This window comes from Gordionus sp. m RMFG-2023, chromosome 2, assembly GCF_954871325.1.
Source record: "Gordionus sp. m RMFG-2023 chromosome 2, tfGorSpeb1-WG-v2, whole genome shotgun sequence".
NCBI classification, from domain to species: domain Eukaryota; kingdom Metazoa; phylum Nematomorpha; class Gordioida; order Chordodea; family Parachordodidae; genus Gordionus; species Gordionus sp. m RMFG-2023.
Window position 1 is genome coordinate 44528745 of NC_088776.1, and position 20760 is coordinate 44549504.

General features: G+C 26.1%; 1 protein-coding gene across 3 annotated transcripts; it reads left to right on the plus strand.

Moving 5' to 3' along the window:
• The first annotated feature begins 692 nt into the window (after positions 1–692).
• Positions 693–16740, plus strand: LOC135923692 (putative uncharacterized protein DDB_G0282133). Of its 3 annotated transcripts, none has more exons than XM_065458588.1 (7): positions 693–777; positions 1406–2905; positions 9131–9395; positions 12072–12170; positions 14100–14192; positions 14553–14608; positions 15986–16740. In XM_065458588.1, the coding sequence occupies exons 2-7, from the start codon at positions 1497–1499 to the stop codon at positions 16041–16043; spliced, it is 1980 nt and encodes a 659-aa protein (XP_065314660.1). In that variant the 5' UTR covers positions 693–777; positions 1406–1496; the 3' UTR covers positions 16044–16740. The 3 variants fall into 3 exon arrangements, with proteins under 3 accessions (XP_065314660.1, XP_065314658.1, XP_065314659.1); XM_065458586.1 differs by having other exon boundaries at positions 696–833; XM_065458587.1 differs by lacking the exon at positions 693–777 and adding an exon at positions 1177–1290.
• The last annotated feature ends 4020 nt before the right edge of the window (positions 16741–20760 follow it).

Genomic DNA, 20760 nt, shown 5'->3' on the forward strand with positions numbered 1-20760 from the left:
AGGGAAAAATCTACAGTTCCATAGTACAACCAACTATTCTATATAGTTCGGAAACATGGCCAACCAAAGAATCAGACGAGAGAAGTCTACAAACTATGGAGATGAGAATGCTGAGGATGATTGCTGGGGTAACAAGAAAGGATAAGGTGCGCAGTACAAGAATACTAAATAGTTTAAAGGTAGTGCCCATTAAGACTAAGTTAATGGTAAACAGACTTAGGTGGTATGGGCACACAATGAGAAGGCCTATGAACTACATAGGAAATAAAGTTGAAAGTTTGGAAGTGATGGGCAAACGTAAAAGAGGAAGGCCAAAACTTCAATGGGGCCATAAAGTTAGAGCCAATATAAAGAAGTATAAAATAGATAAAGAGATTGTATGAATAACATAAAGTGGAGAGAGATGTTGAAGGAGCTTACCACCAGAAAAGGTGAAAGCTAAAGAGAAAAAAAAAAAAATAATTTAATAAATTAAAAATATAATTTCAAGTAAAAATAGTGCGCGGCTACTGCAAGATTATGTACAATATTATTAACAAATTTTATATTTTCAGGATTAAATTTGATAAATTGATGCGAATATCGTAAATGAATGCCTGCCTATTCAATGTTGGTTCATTTTAAGTAATGTTTTTATAGACAATATCTTTATATTTGACATATGTCATTTATGTAAAATCTTACATAATTACCGTGTTTTTTATGATAAATATTTATGCATACATTTTTATCCTATTAAAAAAATGCTTATGATTTTTCATATATATTCTTAGTTAGGTATTGTAATCACATATTTAAGTTATTATCCTAATTGGTTTAAAAAAACCACCTAAGTTATGTCTTGAATTCTTTTAAATTTTTTTTTTATAAAATTTATAAGGATGTCTTATCCTTTCCAGTATAAATAAATATATTAAATCTATGTATTTGCACAATTGTAAAATCTTTATAACATAAATATATAAATGAAAAATTTTACAAATAAGCAATTTTATTTATATTAATTCTATGTATTTGCACAATTGTAAAATCTTTAAAACATAAATATATAAATGAAAAATTTTACAAATAAATAATTTTATTTATTTTAAACTAAGGTTTTAAGAAGTTGAAATATAAATAATATAAGGAGCTCTTAAATGATATTAAAAAAATATTTTTTCTTTTCTTTATAAGTACTAATAAATGTTTTAGCAAAACTTAAGAGGGTAAAATAAATAAAACAATGATAATTTTTATTTCCCTCTCTTTGAATACCAAAGCTATGAAGTTAATAGAATGCAATCAGAAGTTATAGTTTTAAATTAGCCTTATTAATTAAATTTATTCATGTCTATTATGAAAATTAAAATTTTCTAAAAATGTAATATATATCTTTTCATTATTATTTTAATAAAAAATATAGAAAAGGTGGCTCCTATTTTTCACCCAGAATATTATAATATGGTGTTTATTTTTGAAATATTGAAACCTAAAACTATATTATATATCGATAAATGCCTTTAATAGATAATAAATCCAATATTAATAAAAAAAATGACTTATCACCATTTCAAACTTCCAAAATACCATTAATCAATGGGCTGCGAAATAAGAGCTTCCATATTGCAAATGATTTATCATTACTGCCATTGACAAATGATTCCATTCAATGCAGTGATAATTGTGGAACCAGATGTTTAAAGAGTAAAAATAATGATCTTAATGAAATCAATACTAAAGTGTGCTTGTCAACTTTAAGATATCCAAGCAAACTCAATGGTATCTTAGATAATAAATTGATAACATCTAAAAATGTTAGTAGGAATAGTCACATGAATAACCCAAAAATTGGTCATATTAATGACAAGGTAGTAATATCTCCTCTTTATATCAAATCAAAGATTCCATCTTTAACTCCTAAAACCACATTCAATCATGTAAAAACAAATAATCAGACTACACTTTCTCTAAATCTTTATTCCCAAAGTGTCAGCAGAATTATTACTTTTAATAAAGACACTAAAGATAAACATAAGAATGTAACCCCTTTTAACATTGAAACTTCAAAATCACTCCCAAAAACTCGAAAAAATTATTTGCACTCTAATAAAATTGATCTATCTAATACCCATGCCTCTTCAAAAGCAAAAGGGGCCACCCACAATGTTAATGACAACCATTATAAATTATTACCTTCACCTTCAAAATGTAAATCTTCTCAAATATCATCTATCAATTATACTGTATCATCCACCCCTAAGAAGAAACTCACATCTTCACTCAACTCTCAGATCATAAATTCTTCTCTCAAACAAGAAGGATCCTTATCATCCAATAATATTTCATTGAATATTTCTTCAAACTTGTTCAGAAATTGCGATGATGATATAAGTGATTTAAATGGTTCTATATACTTAACCTCCTCCATGCCTTCATCTAGGGAGGAGTTAGATGATAATAATAATGATGTGAGTAGCTTTGAAACATCTTTTCCTTCATTTTCCATTGACCCTAGTAACTCTTTCAAAGGAAAAGGTCTAAAATCTAATTCTCCTACATTATTGAAGCCAATATCAACATCCACAAATGAATTGCCTCATATGACTGCCTTTATTAATAATAAGGAGTCACAATTTTTTTTAGATGATCTATCATTTTCAAATATTACGTCTACCATAGATGAGCAAGAAATTGATGGTGATGAAGAAACAGACATTGAAAAAAGTATCAAGGAAATGCAAGATATGATGCTCAAGTTGAATCATGAAAATGAGGATGACATTCGATTATATAACATCAAAAATGAGGATCTGTTGCCTCGCACCACATCTCAATTGTCATTCAAAATAAGTCACCCTAAAAATTATGAAACATCCATTGCACATTGCTCAATCACCAATAACAAAAAATACTCAACCAAAAAGTAAAATTATATCTTTTTTAAAACTAAAAAACAAATGGGTAACAAAATATTTTGAAATTCCCAAATTATATTATATACCCAATTAAAATAACGTTGCATGCTAAATATAGTATAACCATCCATATGGAATATAACAAAGGCATAATTAAACTCTAATTAATGGGGAAGGGCATTTTTAAAATCGTCTAACAAATTGATAATTTTTATTTTCAAATAGGATGAGAAAAATAAAAGTGATGATAACGATATTATAGTAGAAAAAGATTATCTTGTTTATTTTCCTTTACCAAAATTTGAAAAGCATTAATATACCTAAAGATTAATTAATTATTTTCCTAGGCTAAACTTTTATTAGCGGCCCATGAGGTTAAAAAATATAAATATTTTGAGCCTATACACATAAAAATTTTATTGTCTCTTACTATCTGAATTAATTTTTAATATCTATTCAAATTTAATAGATAATGATCATAAAAAAAAGCATTTTATATCTTGTATTTATTTAATATTTTTAATAAGAATTAGGGATGTACCGATATTTTTATCGGATCGGGCCGATATTTCACCCATTTTAAAATATCGGTTATCGGCAAATATTTTAAAATTTTTCGATTCGATATAAAATGGCCTTTTTAACAAAAATAAAATGTTATAAAATTTTAAAAAAAAGTTATATCTAAAATTATATATTTTTATAAATAAAATCGAAATCCATTTTTATGTTTATTTTTTTAAATTAATTAATAGACATTCTGCCATATTGTTATTTTTTTTGCACATTATGTTTATAAAAGTATGCGATAATCTCTTCAGAATCTGTTTTTAGTGAGGCTGGTGATATTAACAGTTACCATTGCCGCAGGCTGACCTCTGATAAATTGGAAATTTGGGTATTTTTAAAAAGAAATCTTCGATTTAATAATTATTTCAAATTTCATAATATATTTGTTTATTACTTATTATGTATCTAGATTAATGTTATTAATATAAAAGTGATTTAACAAATTTTATATACTTTTAGAATTGCAATTGAGTTGAATATAAACTATAACAGCATTATAATATACTTAAATGACATAAGTTATGGTATAGTTAAATTATAGATGTTATACCAATAAAAAGTATATTAAAAATTAAAAAAGTATATTAAAAATTAAAACCATTGGTTTCTTTACAAAATTAGATATGATATCGGATCGGTAATCGACCAATATCAATTTAATATCGGATCGGCCTCCAAAAAGGGGTATGGTTACACCCCTAATAAGGATATCTAAATTTAAAATCCATTTTTTAAAAAAAGAATATATATCTAAATTCTATTTCTTGAGGACCACTTTGGTAATAAGGAATTTGGCAGGCCACTGTATATACTACAGGGATTATAAAATCCCTATTATTAAATATAAGTAAACCTAATTAATCGACGTGAATTACAACTATATTTGTAGGAATTTTTATATGACTGCCAAACACTCAGTTTCTCAAACGGTAGAACGACTGGCCTTGACCTAACAAAGTAATGATCTTGAGAAACGATTGATATATATTTTTTTTTAATCTTTGAAATTACAAATATTTATGCTTAACGTATTTTACATAAATAATTTTTACAAAGTAGCGTAAAGGTAACGAAAACAATTTTTGAAACTAGAAGCTAAGGCTATACCGATATTAAATATTGGATCGGTTCTGTTCAATTCTCCAAAAAAACTTGTTATTATTATATATATATATGTTTGTTTTTGGATTATTATATATATAATTATTTATTTTTATTTTATACATAATCTCTAATAATAAATGAATAAGTAATCAAAATGCAATTTATTTGTAATATTTTAAAAATGTAGAATTTTTTTTATTGACATTGGTTCAAAGATATATTTTGTTGTATAAAAATCAATCTAATTATCTGATCGCTTTTATATGAATATCGGATCCGATCGGTGAGAATTTTGTCGATATGCATAGCCCTACTAGTAGCTATACGCGCTACTTTTAAAAGCGGCGTTTAACAATACTGAGTCGATTTTCAGAGGAGCATAAATTTTAAACTTAAAATGTAGGAAAACATTAACATCGAGAATATTTAAGTGGTTATATAATGTTTATATTATAATAAAACCAGAAAAATCGGGGTTTTACTATATATTACATCATAAGAAAATTATATTGTCAATTATTTATTCAAATTAGTTAAATCCTTGGTTGGCCAATAAAAATCAATCCCGAATAAAATTCTATTTACTAAATTTGATCAAAATACTTAATATAAGGAAAGATAAAGATTTGGATTATTTTACATTAAATAATTTTTATATGAAAAATGTTAAATTGTATTAGTATTCATTACTCATTAGATAAAAAAAAATAGTTGACTTATTTTGTACCATTTTTGCATAATTGTTAATTGTATATAATCTCAATGTAGTGAGAAATTATTTAATATCCTTAAAAAATTAGTTTGTTTAATCTTGGCTATGAACTCTCCTTCTAAAAGTGTGTTATGGTTTAGTGAATTTTCTAAACCCAGTTTGGATTCAAGGTTTGCAGTCTATAAAAAAATGACATAAAATTTAGTCAAAATAACTAGGGGTCTACCAATATCACTTTTTGGAGACAGATCCGATTACGGATATTAAATTGAAATCGGTTGATTGCCGATCCGATATCATATCTGATTTTGTATTCTGTAATCATACTAATCGTTTTTTTAATGTATACATCTAGTGTTGCAACTCCATTTGAGCCGATTTTTAAAAACGGCTAACTCAGTATATCCAGAAAAAATTACGCAAGCTTGAAGATTTGCTCATAGATAGCACAAAGGTTGGACATCTATTAGCGAAACATATTTTTTAAGAGTATAACATTTATAATTTAATTATACCATAACATAAGTCATTTTTTAAATATATTATAATGATCAGTTATAGTTTATATTCATGAATTTAAAAATATATAAAATATTTTTATTGATAAATCACTTATTTATATAATAACATTAATCTATTTACATAATAAATTGAAATAAAATTTTTTAAAATTAAGACTCCATTTTATCGGATCGGAAAATTTTATAAGCCGATAACCGATATTTTCAGAAAGATGAAATATCTGCCCGATCCGTAAAAAAATGCCGGTACATCCCTAAAAATAACAGAAAAATCAGTTTTTTTAAATTTTATTTTACTATATTAGCATTCCCCATACAAGAATTTTATCATTATAATTAGAAACAATACAATTCAAATATACCTTCTAATGTTAAAATTAACAATTGATTTTTTATGCCTAACCTTGACAGTGCATTCCAACTTTTCATGTACTCGACATTGGTATTTGAAAAATGTTTAAATGAAAACTAGTTTTCCTAAACATCCTAAGTTTGGAATACACTGATGAAAATACTCTACTGAAGTTGTTGATTGTTTTATGAATTCTGCTAACCATCTTTCATTTTTTTATTATTGCATCTGAAAACATAATTTTATTAAACGGGTTAGATGCAGCGTGGAATTTTACCATGATAGATAGATATGAGATTGGTTCAAGATATAAAATTAGTCACGTTCCATCGCTGCCTATTTATTTTGTGTAGAATTTTAGGTTAATTAAATCATTTATCCAGGACCGTAGCTAGGAATTTCCAGCCGAGGGGCGAGGTAGCTGTTTTTATAGGGGAGCTGATATTTTTTTAAATAAAACAAATATTTAGGCACTCTATAAATTTTTTACAATTTTTATTAAAAATTTGTAAACGACTATTTTATTTTTAAATTTTAACAAATGAATTAAAACCTAAATTCTGTATTTATCTTATATCAATCTCTAGTGCTCGATAGAACTTTTTAGTGTAGAGAATGGAGTTTCAAAACACAAAAAGCCGTTGATATACGATGATGGCTCTTGAGTTACATTTATACAATTCTTTGATTGCAAGATGACATTATAATATTTATGATATTTTCAAAATTATGTTTTTTTTAACTCTGCAGCTAATAATCCTTTTGCTATCATTTAATGATGTAACCTCTCCATATTTAAATCTGAGTGATTATAATGGGATCATTTTATCTGATATAAAATAATCAGGGTTTAGGGGGTTTACCAAAATATGATAAAAGATTATAATCATCATGTGTTAATCTATTTAAAAAACAATTTACATGAAGTTATTCTCCTTGATAATTTTTGAGTGATGAGATTAAATATTGATATAAGTGTACAAGCCAATTCTTATCAAATCAAAAGAATTATCATTTTTATTCTTTAATATATTAATTGTGGAATCAATACAATTTTTTAGCATTCACTATAATAGTACCTACGAATGTAGAATCTTATTTAATGGATCATTGTTATTAATATCTCATAAATTAAAATGGCCAATATAATGTAACCTATATTAACGCATTATATAAATGACCAGAGTCTTTGACTGAATCATGAGTGGAACCTCCGAGTTAAAAGTTCAATTATAAAAGTAAAATAATACTTCACCAATACCCTCAAATTTTTTATAAATTATACGAGATGTTCCTAAAAACAGTCCACCTCTAATCTAAAATTCTCTCAAGATTATGGCCTTTATATTTACAAGATACGTTAAAACGCCTCAAACAATGCATTAGATAAATTAAAAAAATGAATTGATAACAATATTATTATATCCATTTTGAACAACAAGATGCATTAGTGGCTGTGGCAATGTATATAAGGCACTTTTTTATTAATTTTTTTTGAAGCAGGGTTTGTGCTCCTCCATTTTTATGCCTGGCTTATTATATTCGAATGTTGCTTTAAAATACAATTAGTAATTCTTTCAGCAAAAAGAAATTGAAAATTAATGATTCCTTTTAAATTTTCTTAGATTTTTCCACAAAAAATATAACGAATAATTATGCCCAAATTTTCACAACTTGTTTATTAATTTGTATAAATTGAATAAATAATATTTTTCAAAAAATTTTGTTATATTTTCATTTAGATTTAATTGTAAATGGTGAATTAAAATTTAATAACAAATTATTTTTTTTTAAATTTGGGGTCCAAAAATTTTTTTTGGTGGGGGAGGCGGGGGATTCTAGCTCCTCCTTCCTCCTCTCGTGGCTTACGGTCTGTATATATATCATATAATTTAAAAACCTCTATCGGGAAGAGAGGATGAGTTTTATAAATGTTAATTTTTGGGACATATTTAACAATTTCTACAAAACTAACGATCAAGATTATTTGAAATTAAAGGCATTAACGAATATTTTAAAATATGGTTTATAAATCAGGACGCCAAATTGGGAAATAACAGTAGCTAAAATCAAAAATATTAAAACCACCATTTTTTTAAAATTTGGTTTAATAGTTTTATTTGAGGATATTCATAATAGTATGCTTTAGAAAATGAATGATTTTCTTTTTTACTCACTGATATCGACTAGTTAAATTTTTTAAAAAACAGTTTGCTCATATACAGTCGACTTTTCATTTGACAAACTATCAAATTAGCCAAAGCATTCACTTTTTACTTACAAAGAAATATTATACTAAGGTTAAAAAAAATTACTATTTATAATATTTTTCTATTTAATCTGTAACTTCTCATTGAAATATTAGTATTATTTGATAAATCAATTTTTTTTAAAATTTTGTCAACTTTACTTCCAGTATATAAAAGAGTTTTTTTTTAAAAATCCTTGATGATCAAAATTGAAGAATTTTTTAAAGATTTAAAAAAATTGTGAATTCATCATGAAAGATTTTTTATACATAGAATACTTATAAAAAAAATTTTGTAATTTTAGGTAAAATTTGATCAAAAATCCTGTTTGACCATTAAAAATCTTCAGAGATCAATATATTTTTTTTGGAAAGCACTTCAAACTCTATAAAATATAACTTGAACGAAAAAAAACTAAAATATTGTCAAAATATATTTTTGCAACAAATTATAAATATTTAATATGATATCATGAAAAAATGGCATAGAAAGGTAATTCAAAGAATATAAAGAATTTTAAAAAAAATTGTACCTTTCATTAAGAGATGAGAAAAATTCAACGCGGAGAATAGTGTTGGCATCAAAAAATTGATTTATATGATTAAATCACTATTTTTTAAAAATTTTATAATTAAATTAAACTAGTCCCTTGGATTATATTAAAATTTAATAATTGATATAAGATATAATTTTTTTTGAAATATTTTTTTCTTCTAATATTACAGAGGTCCCAGTCTTCCGCATAATAATGAAAATACACTCTTTAAAAATATGGATGATTATATTCCGATCCTCGAAAAATCAATCGCTAATCGAATAAACGGAGTAACAAAATGTGACCGTCAATTATTACCGAATATGGGTGTGATTGTTATCAAAGATTTAGACTTTGCTGAGACTTTAAAAGAATTAGCTGAGATTAAGCTAAATTTATTTGCCTTGAAACTGGAATTAGAACAAAACCAGCTCTCAAATTTACCTATCATCGATGTAAAATTTAAATAATATTATTTTTTACATTAGTCTTTTTATTTTTGTCTAAAATTGATTCCCTTTATATTTAAATGATCGCCTGTCTACTTTTATTTTCCCCAATTTTCGCTTTCATTTTATCAATTTGGCCTTTGAATTACCTAAATGATTTCTTCAAAGTTAATATATTATATATTTAAAAAACTGATCAAGAACTAGTTAAGAACCAACCGAATTCAAATAGGTAAGAACCATACCTAATAGGATCACCGAATATTATGTCAATTAGATCAGAAATCACAGAATCGGCTCGTCAATAATTTCAAAACGTTTTTTGGTCTGGCCTGTTAGCAAATTTTGTATAAAATTCTAGCTACACCCGAAAAATCCCGCAGACCACCTCTCTAAATTACTAAATTCGTATTAGTTTTTGAATAGGCTTAACAAGTTAATAACTAATTATACCTTAATTTATTTTCATAAATTTAAACATAACTCTTTCACTCTTTTAAGAAAAAAAATTAGTTATGATTTTATTAATTTAATTATTAATCAAAGCCTTTTAAAAAATGATCGACTCTAAGTTGTGTCTAAATGATAGTTTGGCCAGATAAGGTTAAAAAAATAGGGCGAACGGCTATTATAAACACTTGATTTATTCTGAATTACATTTGAACAATTTTTTAATTTTATCACAATAACCCTTCATAGAATATATTCTCTCGTCCAATAAAAGAATAGTTTTTTGGTAATTCCTGGGTTTAAGGGTATGCCGCAAGTCTGCTTGCCTTTTCGCATAATTTAATTAATTATATATTTTATACTATTTTTGTTAAATTATATATTTTTTTGAAATATGATCTTTATTTTTTTTAAACCATTTTATTAATTTTAATTACCTTTATTTGAGCAAGTGTTCTTTTAAAATTTACATAAATTTTACATGTTATATAATATCGAACCGTCTGTTTTTGTTTCAGATAAAACATTTTAGCTCCCCTAAATACTTAAAAATAATACTAAATAACGTAATATTCGGTAGAGATCGCTTGGGCTGAACCGGCATGTGAAAATTTTCTATCAGGTTTTTTGGCCCTACTTAACCCTTAATAATATTATATTAAGGTAAACCATAGATTTGCTTAATCATCAAATATTTTTAAAAAATTCAGCCCGGTAAAAATTTCTCTTGGCCCACAGGTGGGGTATAATTTGTGTTTTTAATATCAAGTATAATTAATGAATGCATTAATTAGTGCTTCGTGATAAAACATAGATATTAGTGCAATTGATTATTAAATACTTCGTGATAAAATAGATATTATTGAAATTGATTGTATTTAAATTTTTCATTTAGCGAGAGATTACTTGTCTTAGCCAGAGGCATAACAAACGTGTGTCATTCCTCTACATAACCCTGAGTTAAACCATTTCTAGTTTTTAAAGCATTTTCGATCATTTGTACCTATCTCTAATTATAATAATTATTTTTTCTTGTTGCCTTATTTTTTCTCGTTGCCTTATTTTTTCTCGTTGCCTTATTTTTTCTCGTTGCCTTATTTTTCCCATGTTATAAAATATAATATTGAAATTGAAAAAGTTAGGCGATGAAAATACTAATTTTTTACTTCTAGTTTACATATATTTTATTATAGATAATTAATTAAAGCTTTGTGCTATTTTTTTAAATATGCAGGCTAAGACATGATTAAATAGTTTTAAAATAAAATCATAAAGAAAAATATTCTTCCTTTCTTCATAATAATATCATTTTCTGGTTATTATATTAAAATATATTATAAAATAAATTTTTACAGTTATATAAGTTTAGCTTATTCACATCCTTTTTTACATCTTGGTAAATGTATTATCAGTTATTAATTTATTGTATATTAATAATTATTTAAAATTGTTTGTTATTATGAAAACGGGTTGTGGATATCTTATATCTTAATTTTCCAATCTAAATATGTTATTAACCTCTTATTTAAAAAAGAAATAAAAAAATTTGCACCCACCACTCCATTTCCCATTTCCACTTTAATTTATTTTTTTATATATATCATTTAACTAATCTAATTTTTAGCTCTTGATCCTAAAATTTGGAATGTAACTAAATTAAACTGCTAGTATCACGACTAGTTTAAAAACAGCCTTACTGAAGAGAGAAATAGGCTCGAGCCCACAATGGCCTCAATTTTATACCTAGTTTATTTCTAGACCCAGATCCGGACCATTTTGATATTTTTTTAATTTTAAGCTCTGCCTTGTCCGAAATATTTAAATGAAATATCGGTAGGCCCAGACTCAGCTTCGGACAGACTTACAGGGCTCTTGTCCATACTTATGTTTTAATTGATTTCACTATGGAGAAACTCGGCGTCATACTTTTCACTGAGAAAAAAAATTGATCTGATTGGAACCGGAACCTAGATAAGCGAGATGTAGTTATACTGTCAATTAACTATTTCAACACTATTTCTTTCATTCATTCATTAAAAATGTAAACTTTGTTTATATTTTTAAATTATAAATAAATAATTGTTAAACATCTTGCATATTTCCAATATTACTATTTTCCCATCGATCAGGGTTTAGTCAGCCAAAAGTGACCATGTTAATTACTCCCATTGTAATTTGTATAATGATATAAAACTTTAATAAAACTAAAATAAATTTTCATTATTTTTTTAGAGTGATCGTTTTGAAAACTCTTTAAACTTGGATTCTTTCATGTCGGCAAATTGGCCCCTGACTCCTTCCTTATTTGATAGTGGCGTTGATGGAGAAAACGTATAATATTTTTATATAGCTGTATTGTTGGTCTTCACTACAAAACCTTTTAACATTCAAAATTTTACAACAGATACAAAAAACAACATATTTTAATAATTATGAGAATTCAATAAGAAATAATTTAAGTTATTTAATTTAAATAACTATTATATTTTTATTTTTTTAGCATATCATTCCCATAAATTTTTTCTTCTATTTAAAAACGAAGAATTATATAAAATATATGAACAAATTTTAAAAGATGCTTAGGAATATGTTAAGAATGACTTTTTAAAATTAAATTTGTTATAATAAATTTACGGGTTTTTTTCGGCGGAACGCAACATAAGGACACTCTCTTGGAACGGACTAAGTCTTTAGGACGAATTGTAAGGGGACAGAGGTTTGACTAGTCATTAGGTTGCTACTTATAAATTTAAATTTTATGATGAAGGTTTATAAAAAAAAACTTACCTCGGAAAAAATTGTTAGTTAGGAGGCCTGTCGTCAATGAGTCCAACTATATTTAATTTTATTCGGATACTATGTATTTTGAGGGTATAATTGTTATCTTAAAATTTTAGAAGAAAAAAAACGAATAATTGAAGAGTAAATGAAGTCGATGATTTTTACTGTATCTATTTGGTGTATAAATTATAAGCTAAGTTTATCGTGTCTATATTATTAGACTATTGGTACCAACCAATTCATTTTTTGAAATAGGAAGGGGAAACCTGAGCTTATGTTCCACTTTTAAATTTTACAACACCCAATAATAATACATATATTGGCAAGAACTTCAATAAAATGTGAATCTTTAAAATAAGGAATTTTTTTTAGATCAGTTAACTCCACAGACATTAATCATGGTTTAAGTTTGCTTTTCCAATGAAATGGGTAGAAGATATATTTTTTTAGTTTTTTCTTGTTTAAAAATATTATTTATTGGTTATGGATGACTTCTTATGGCAACAATGAATGGATAATAAATAATATATCCTTGCCATATCGTATTTAATAATTTTAAAGGGCGTTCATAAAAAAAAATCGACCTAAATAAAAGAGGTATAAAAAAATCAATAAAATAAATTTTTCCCATCATTATTTTACTGGGTTGTTCCTTGCTTCTCTTCTTCATTTACTCACTAAAAATATTCCAGCAATTTTTTTTCCCTCTTCATCATCGTTTAAAAAATTTCCTCCTTTTTAACATATAAACTAGAATCCCCCTCTCCGCTATTGTATGGCCCGAGAGCTTATTTTTGGCCTGAAAGGTAATTTTATGAATTAGTTTTCAGATAAAGCGAGAAATAATCGCTCATACTAAAATAAGATTTATAAATGCATTGAGAAAATAAATTTTTTTTGTCTAATCCGGCACGTCCCATCCAAAAGAAAAGTGCACTGAGTTGAAAGAGACAAATACCGGGTTCAGATTAGTGTTGTTAAATTTCCTATTCTTTAATTTGTCATGTTTTTATTTTTAAAAAATTCGCTTCAATCTTTAAGCTGAGGCTCAACTTGGAGAAAATTTTATTAGGGCTAAAGGCTTGGCTAAATCGTATATGAGTACGTATTCATGATTCAATACTAACTCAGACAAATTCGTGAAGGATTTAATGATGTGTTTGTATATATAACTAGATTAACAATCTATACATTAAATCTAAAAGTGCCCTATATAGGAGCTAGCTGTAACTTTATTTTGTGGTTTGCACGTCGATTAAATGGCATTAATGTATAATCATATAATGATGAATTAAGATGCAAACCACAATATGGCGCTACAGCTGACTCCCCTATGTATTAGCACTTTCAATTAATGAATCGCCAATCTAGTAGTATATATATATATATTGGCAGGACTCTAATGTATTTTGTGTTGTATTTGGTAAAATAAAATAAAATATTTATTAAATTATTGTAATCATTGAATCATATTTTTAGTTGCCTAACAACATGACCTCGAACCTACTCCTAGATTCCGTTAATAACAATTCGATGAATAGTTCTTTGAACGCATGTACCCAAACGGACCTAGTAAACAGATCAATTTTTGTTTTAAATTTTTTGGGGGATTTAATTTCGAATTTGATTATCAAAATTTTAAAAAAGTAATTTGTTTTTATTATTTGTAATATTTTATTACATTTTATTCTTTTCGGAGATAATTTATGATATTAATAATATGAAAAGAAGAAATGATAAACTTACAAAATTCTTTATAGTATAAAAATGGAGGTTAAATATGCAATAAAATTACACTCTTAAAATGTAGAAATAAATATAGAATATTTTTTTAGACATAGATAATATACTATTTAAAATTTCATATGTATAATTATTATTATGATTATTATTATTATAAAATCAAATTAGAAAAAATTTTTTTGTTTAAAGGAAAATTCGTTAGTCAAAGATAATTATACCTACGATTCTTCCACCTACGAAATCAGGTTATTTCTTTTCTTATATTAACATAATATTTATTTTAACGTTTATTTTATAATGAATGAACTTTTTAATAAATATTTGTCAACTTCTTTTGATATTTTTTAAAAAATACATTACATTATTTAATAGAGACCTGCAAGCCCGAACTAGGACGCAGAAATCTCTTTTTTAAGGGCTGATTTTTTTAAAAATAAAATTCAAATTATATCAGGTAATTTGGAAAATCATATGATGGACACATTTTTATTTTCTTTTTAAAATAATTTACAAAATACAACTCATAAAAAGAATAATACAATTTTTTGTATATAGGTTTTTGCCTTTATTTCAAAACATAGGTAAAATATGAAACCCTGACCACCTCTTCCTTTTTTGGCCCCAAAACTATCCAAACCAATTATAGAATTGTTATACACGATGATTATCTCCTAAATATGGTCATAAATTTAAATAAAGAATTTCGTCTGAGCAACCACATTATGGAGATCTCGTCATGTATAAATGTTTTGATTGCACATAGTGCTCAGAAGAATACCATTTAGTTTGTAAAAATATGTAATAAGGATATCCTTAGATATCCTCATGTTTTTTTATGGGTTACATTAAGTTTAAAATTAATTATTTTTACAAAATATAAAATAAAGTGTAAATTAAAATTTTTTATATATAACTTAAAGGTTATATATGAAAATTAATTAAAAAATAACTAATATGGATTTCATTAAAATCTTTCTAAGAAAAAAAAATAAATGAATAGATTTTTTACAATTTATGATATTCGTTTATATTATATTTATTTACCTAAGCCAGAGGGTACACTGGCTTTTTTTAAAATTTATTTAGGGATGCTTAAAAATAAGTTTTTAATTATAAACTGCTTATGAGAATGGTATTAAAAAAAGGTTATATTAATTATTTTTAAAATTAAGGATAATAAATGTTTTAACAACTTTAAAATCATTTGAATTTTTTATAAATATAATTAGGGAGGAGGGTATTGATTTTTATTTTAAGAGTGCTAAGCACCCATTTGCCTCTCCTTTCTCACGTCAATGACTAAAACTCTATGGCAATCACTGATTAAATTAAACTGCTTAAACTATACGATATATTTATATATAATATATTATATTCACTAAAATTTATAGCTTATTCATTTTGTAACCCTTCTTTTTTTATATTACATTACAATGCTAACACATACTCCTAAAAAAGATTTATACTAAAGCATGTAAGCTCAAAAATAGTTATTTATTATTTTTGATTATTAAACTTTTTAAATCTAAAACAAATTTTTACATAATTAAACATATATATTATATATCCAGGTTACTATATTTTTATAAACCATTCATGTATTATTTTATATCAAAAATTAGAAAAGGTTCTATTCATCGAACTTCAATAAATGACATACATTTTGATTCAACTCTTTGACGAACAAATTAATGATGCACATACACCATTAACAAATTTTTAAAATATTATTTTCTCTATTACCACCATTTCTTAAAGTAGTTAGTCGCCCTTTAGAGAGAAACTGTCTATAATCAGGAGAAGAAAACATTTAATAATAAGAGGGGGAAAAATAATATTTTTGAACTTAACATTTTCCTAATGTTTTTAACTTTTTATACTAAGCTTTTTTAGTAAAAAAAATATTTTTCTTTTTAGTTGATCTATTATATAAATCTCAGAAAAAAATTATATTAAATCATATTTATTTACGCCTAGCTTATGAGCTAAGAATCATTGTAAATATGAATTATGTATACTAAAGATGAAATTTGCTCCATTTTTGAATCACGTGATAAATGCGCTAATTGCAGCTAAAATGTTATTAACTTTAATATCGATGTAATTTATGCCAACCAGAAAGATAATTTATTATAATATTAATATTTTAATGTTTAATCATTTAGTCAATTTATCATAAATACTTCTTCCTAAAAAATATAAATAACTAGTCTACAGAATCGAATGATATTTATTTATTTAATTTATCAATTTTAGATTCTCATCATTATTTTTTTATACATATTATTTAATTTATTGTATAAATTCTATGCGGTATGTTCAAGTATATTGTAGATTATATTTTATTGATAATGGCTTAAAAAATGCAAATATTAAGTTACTATTTATTTTTATATAATATCCAATTATATATTGTTTGTGTGACAAAAATACAACTCACGCCATATTATTATAAAGATAGACCATTACACAATAAAACTTTTGTGAACTTTTGTGTTATGAAAATGGTAAATTTAAAATCTTTTTACCCAAAATTTATAATATATAAATATACTTCATAGTGGTTTACTAAGTCAATGCTTCATTTACCCTTTAGCAAATCTATAAAATTAAAATAATTTATAGCGCGCTTTTTTTTTAATTTTGAAGGACCTGAATCACATTGTGATATGTAATTTTATTGATAGTATATGTAACCGATTCTTTTATTGATAATTAATTTAATGGTATATAAAATATGAAGGCAGACGCATAGTTAGGATTTCTATGGGTGGAGGGAGAATAATTTTCTTAAAAATAGTTTTTTTGAAATACGAAAAAATTTATTAGAGCTAATCATATTTTAAAAAATATCAATTTAACACAAATAATAAAATTTTTGAAGATTAAAAATATTTAAGAGTGAATATATTGTATAAAAATATTATAACTGTTTGTGGTACGTTTCGCCTATAGACATTTCGCCCAAGGAGTACCAATAAATAAGTAACCATTATTCCTAGCCTTTTCGCCTTAGGAGCTCCAGTAAGTACTAATAAGGCCCTATAGTTACTAATAAGAGCCATTAACTAATAATAAGCGCCAATGAATATTAATAAGTGCCAATGAGTAATAATAAACGCCAATAAGTACTAATAAGGCCCAATAATTACTAAGTGTCAAGAAGTAAAAATGGTGATTGCAAAATATAAATAATTTTACGGTCGCCATGCATTATTTTTCTAAAACTGTATGAGAGAACACAATGAATTATCATTATATTAAATAAATCCTCCCTTTTGAAGTGGCATAGAAGCTAAGAAGTCATACAGATTGCCAAGATGCATAAGATAAATGATTCGAATTCGAGTTTTTCCTGAAACCAGCCTTTTGGTAAATGGGATAGCGTCTACATAACATGAACTTATTACTGACATATCTCCAGGTCTATTCAAAAAAAAATTCGATTCGAATAAAACGAATTATTCGGAATATTTAATAAATCGAATATTTGTCATTTCTATTTGATGTCCTTCCAATCTGACAGGTAATGTGTTTATAAAAAGACTAGCACAAATTAAAAAAATCTCTGAAGTGAAAATTAAAGCAATATTTAAATTTTTATTGACCGTATTTTCCAATCTCACGAGAAGTTTATTCTTTGAATCTCATAATAAATTATATTAAAAAAATACACAAAGTAGCTTAATTATGTTAGAGGAGAATGCTTCTGATGAAATAGTTATGCTTGATGTTGAATTTGACAAAATTTCCTCACAAATAGAGCTATTATATGGGATCAATATCAAATCAATAAAGACGATGAAAAGGCTGCTTGCAATCATAGAGCATTATAAAATGTATGGCAAAACAACATCCCCTCTTATTAATCATTATAATAGGTTCATTCACACCTAGAGATTACCTATCAATACAAGGAACATCCACTGCATGTAAAAAAATTTTCTTAGTTGGAACTAATTTGTTGTCAAAAAATCGCATGTCATATAAGGAAGGAAATATAAGAAAAACTCTTTGCCTTAAATATTGGCTTAGATTTATGAATTTAAACATTTTGTTTATAACTTGATACATATTTATCATCAAATTATTGATTACATATTTTTTATTATCAGATTATTATAATAATTTTTTCTGTTTGAAATCAAATTTGCAATAAAAAAATTTGTCAATATATTTGAGTATGATATTTATTAAGAAAATTAATTTCAATTATTCGAATAATTCAAATCGAATACAAATAGTAGATTTTATTATTCATACGAATACGAATAGTAAACGAATCGAATATGAATAATGCACTATTTGATTCGAATTCATTTTGAATAGGCCTATTATATTGTATTGTAAGCAAGGTCCGTGAAGTTAGCGGAACGATGTGAGGATCAATTAACAAAACCTATGCCAATATTTAGAGTCTCAATTGATCTTCAAACCAAACATCAGCGGAATCAATGGTTAATGAGTTATAAGCAAAATAAGGAAAGTGTGAAATTTTAAAGCTGGCGGAACGATTTGAGGATCAATTACCGAAACCTATACCATTGTGTAGCCCGTTAATTGATCTTCTATCATCTTCTATCCGGAAAGCAGCGGAATGAACCGTTCGTGAGTTATGGGCAAAATAGAAAAGTTTTGGCATTTTGCCAAAATTTAAAATTCGAGCAATCACTTTTTAGCTAAAACCAATATTTAGTGCCTTAATTGATCCTCCAAATTCTTCAAACAGAATGTCAAAAAAATTAAAGGAAAGTGAGATATCAATAAAATAAGGAAAGTGAGATATCAATAAAATAAGGAAAGTGTGATTTTTGATTTGGCGGAACGACTTGAGGATCAATTATCAAAACCTATACCATTGTGTAGCCCGTTAATTGATCCTAGATCTTCAATCCGGAAAACAGCGGAATAAGCCGTTACTGAGTTATGAGCAAAATAAGTGTTGGCACTTTGCCAAAACTGAAAATAAAAAAGTTCATGTTCTGATACTTGGCAATTATGTAGTATTCAATACGTAAGTTATAATCTCCAAACCCCATATCCGTATCATTAACGGTAACCGAGTTATAACTGTTTTAAAAACGTGAAGTTGGCGGAATTATTTAAGCTGGCGGAACGATTTAAGGGTCAATTACCGAAACTTATACCATTGTGTAGGCCGTTAATTGATCCTAATTGATCTTCTATCCGGAAAGCAGCGGAATGAACCGTTCGTGAGTTATGGGCAAATAAGAAAGTGTTGGCACTTTTCCAAAACCGAAAATATAAAAGATCATGATCTGAAACTTCGCAATTATGTAGTATTTAATGTGTACATTAATAGTCTGCGAACCGCATATCCGTATCACTAACCGTAACCGAGTTATAACGGTTTTAAAAACGTGAAGTTAGCGGAATTTTTTTTTAAAGTGAAAATTAATTACCGAAATTTATGCCAAAGTTTATAACGTTAATTGATCCTCCAGAATCTTTAAACCGCATACCAGCGGAATGAACCATTCGTGAGTTATAGGCAAAATAGAAAGGTTTGGGCATTTTGCCAAAATTTAAAATTCGAGCATTCATTTTTTATAAAACAAATATTTAGTGCCTTAATTGATCCTCCAAATTCTTCAAACAGAATTTCAAAAAAAATAAAGGAAAGTGAGTTATCAACAATAAATATTTCAAGGTCAAATTTCGACCTGACAAATTATGGATATGAAACTTATATAATTTTTTAGTGCTCCGTTGATAACAAATGCTTAAGAAGTTTAATAGCCGAAACTAAAATGTAAGTAAATAACAAAATTAATAAAAACAAATTACGGTACACTAAAACAAAATCTAGTGCAGCGACAGACATTCTATTATTTTTGCCATTATTTAATGATTGTAAATTTTTTTATAATCTTACTAAATGTTTCAAGGTCAAATTTTTACAACTGAAGTTATGGATGCACTGTCATATTAAATTTTGTCGATTTACGAGGTCAATATTAAAGCTCGAAAGCTTAATATATTACTCTTATAAAAGTCTATTCCTTTGTTATTAATAGATTTTGACTATTTTAAAAAATATAGAAGAATGTATTAGTAATTTTGAATTACAAGTAGCTATCTAAAAAAATTATGTATTATTTAATTTAGCCAAGTATATGGGCCTTTAGGCGGCGCCCAGATTAATGGAAGTCTTTCGTAATCTTTTCTATCAGCATTCAGAGATTGGACGTCTTCTAGCCGCCGAGTCCTCGGCGTAGTTAACAATTTCTCCTACACCATTACTGGGATGTCTAGACTTTTATCGCTCTACGCTTATGAGTGACACGTGGAAGTTATCATTGGTGCTCTTCAGCATCCCATCAAGCTAAGATCGCGTTCTGTAAACCCTGTCTACGTTGACGCTTCCAATGACTTC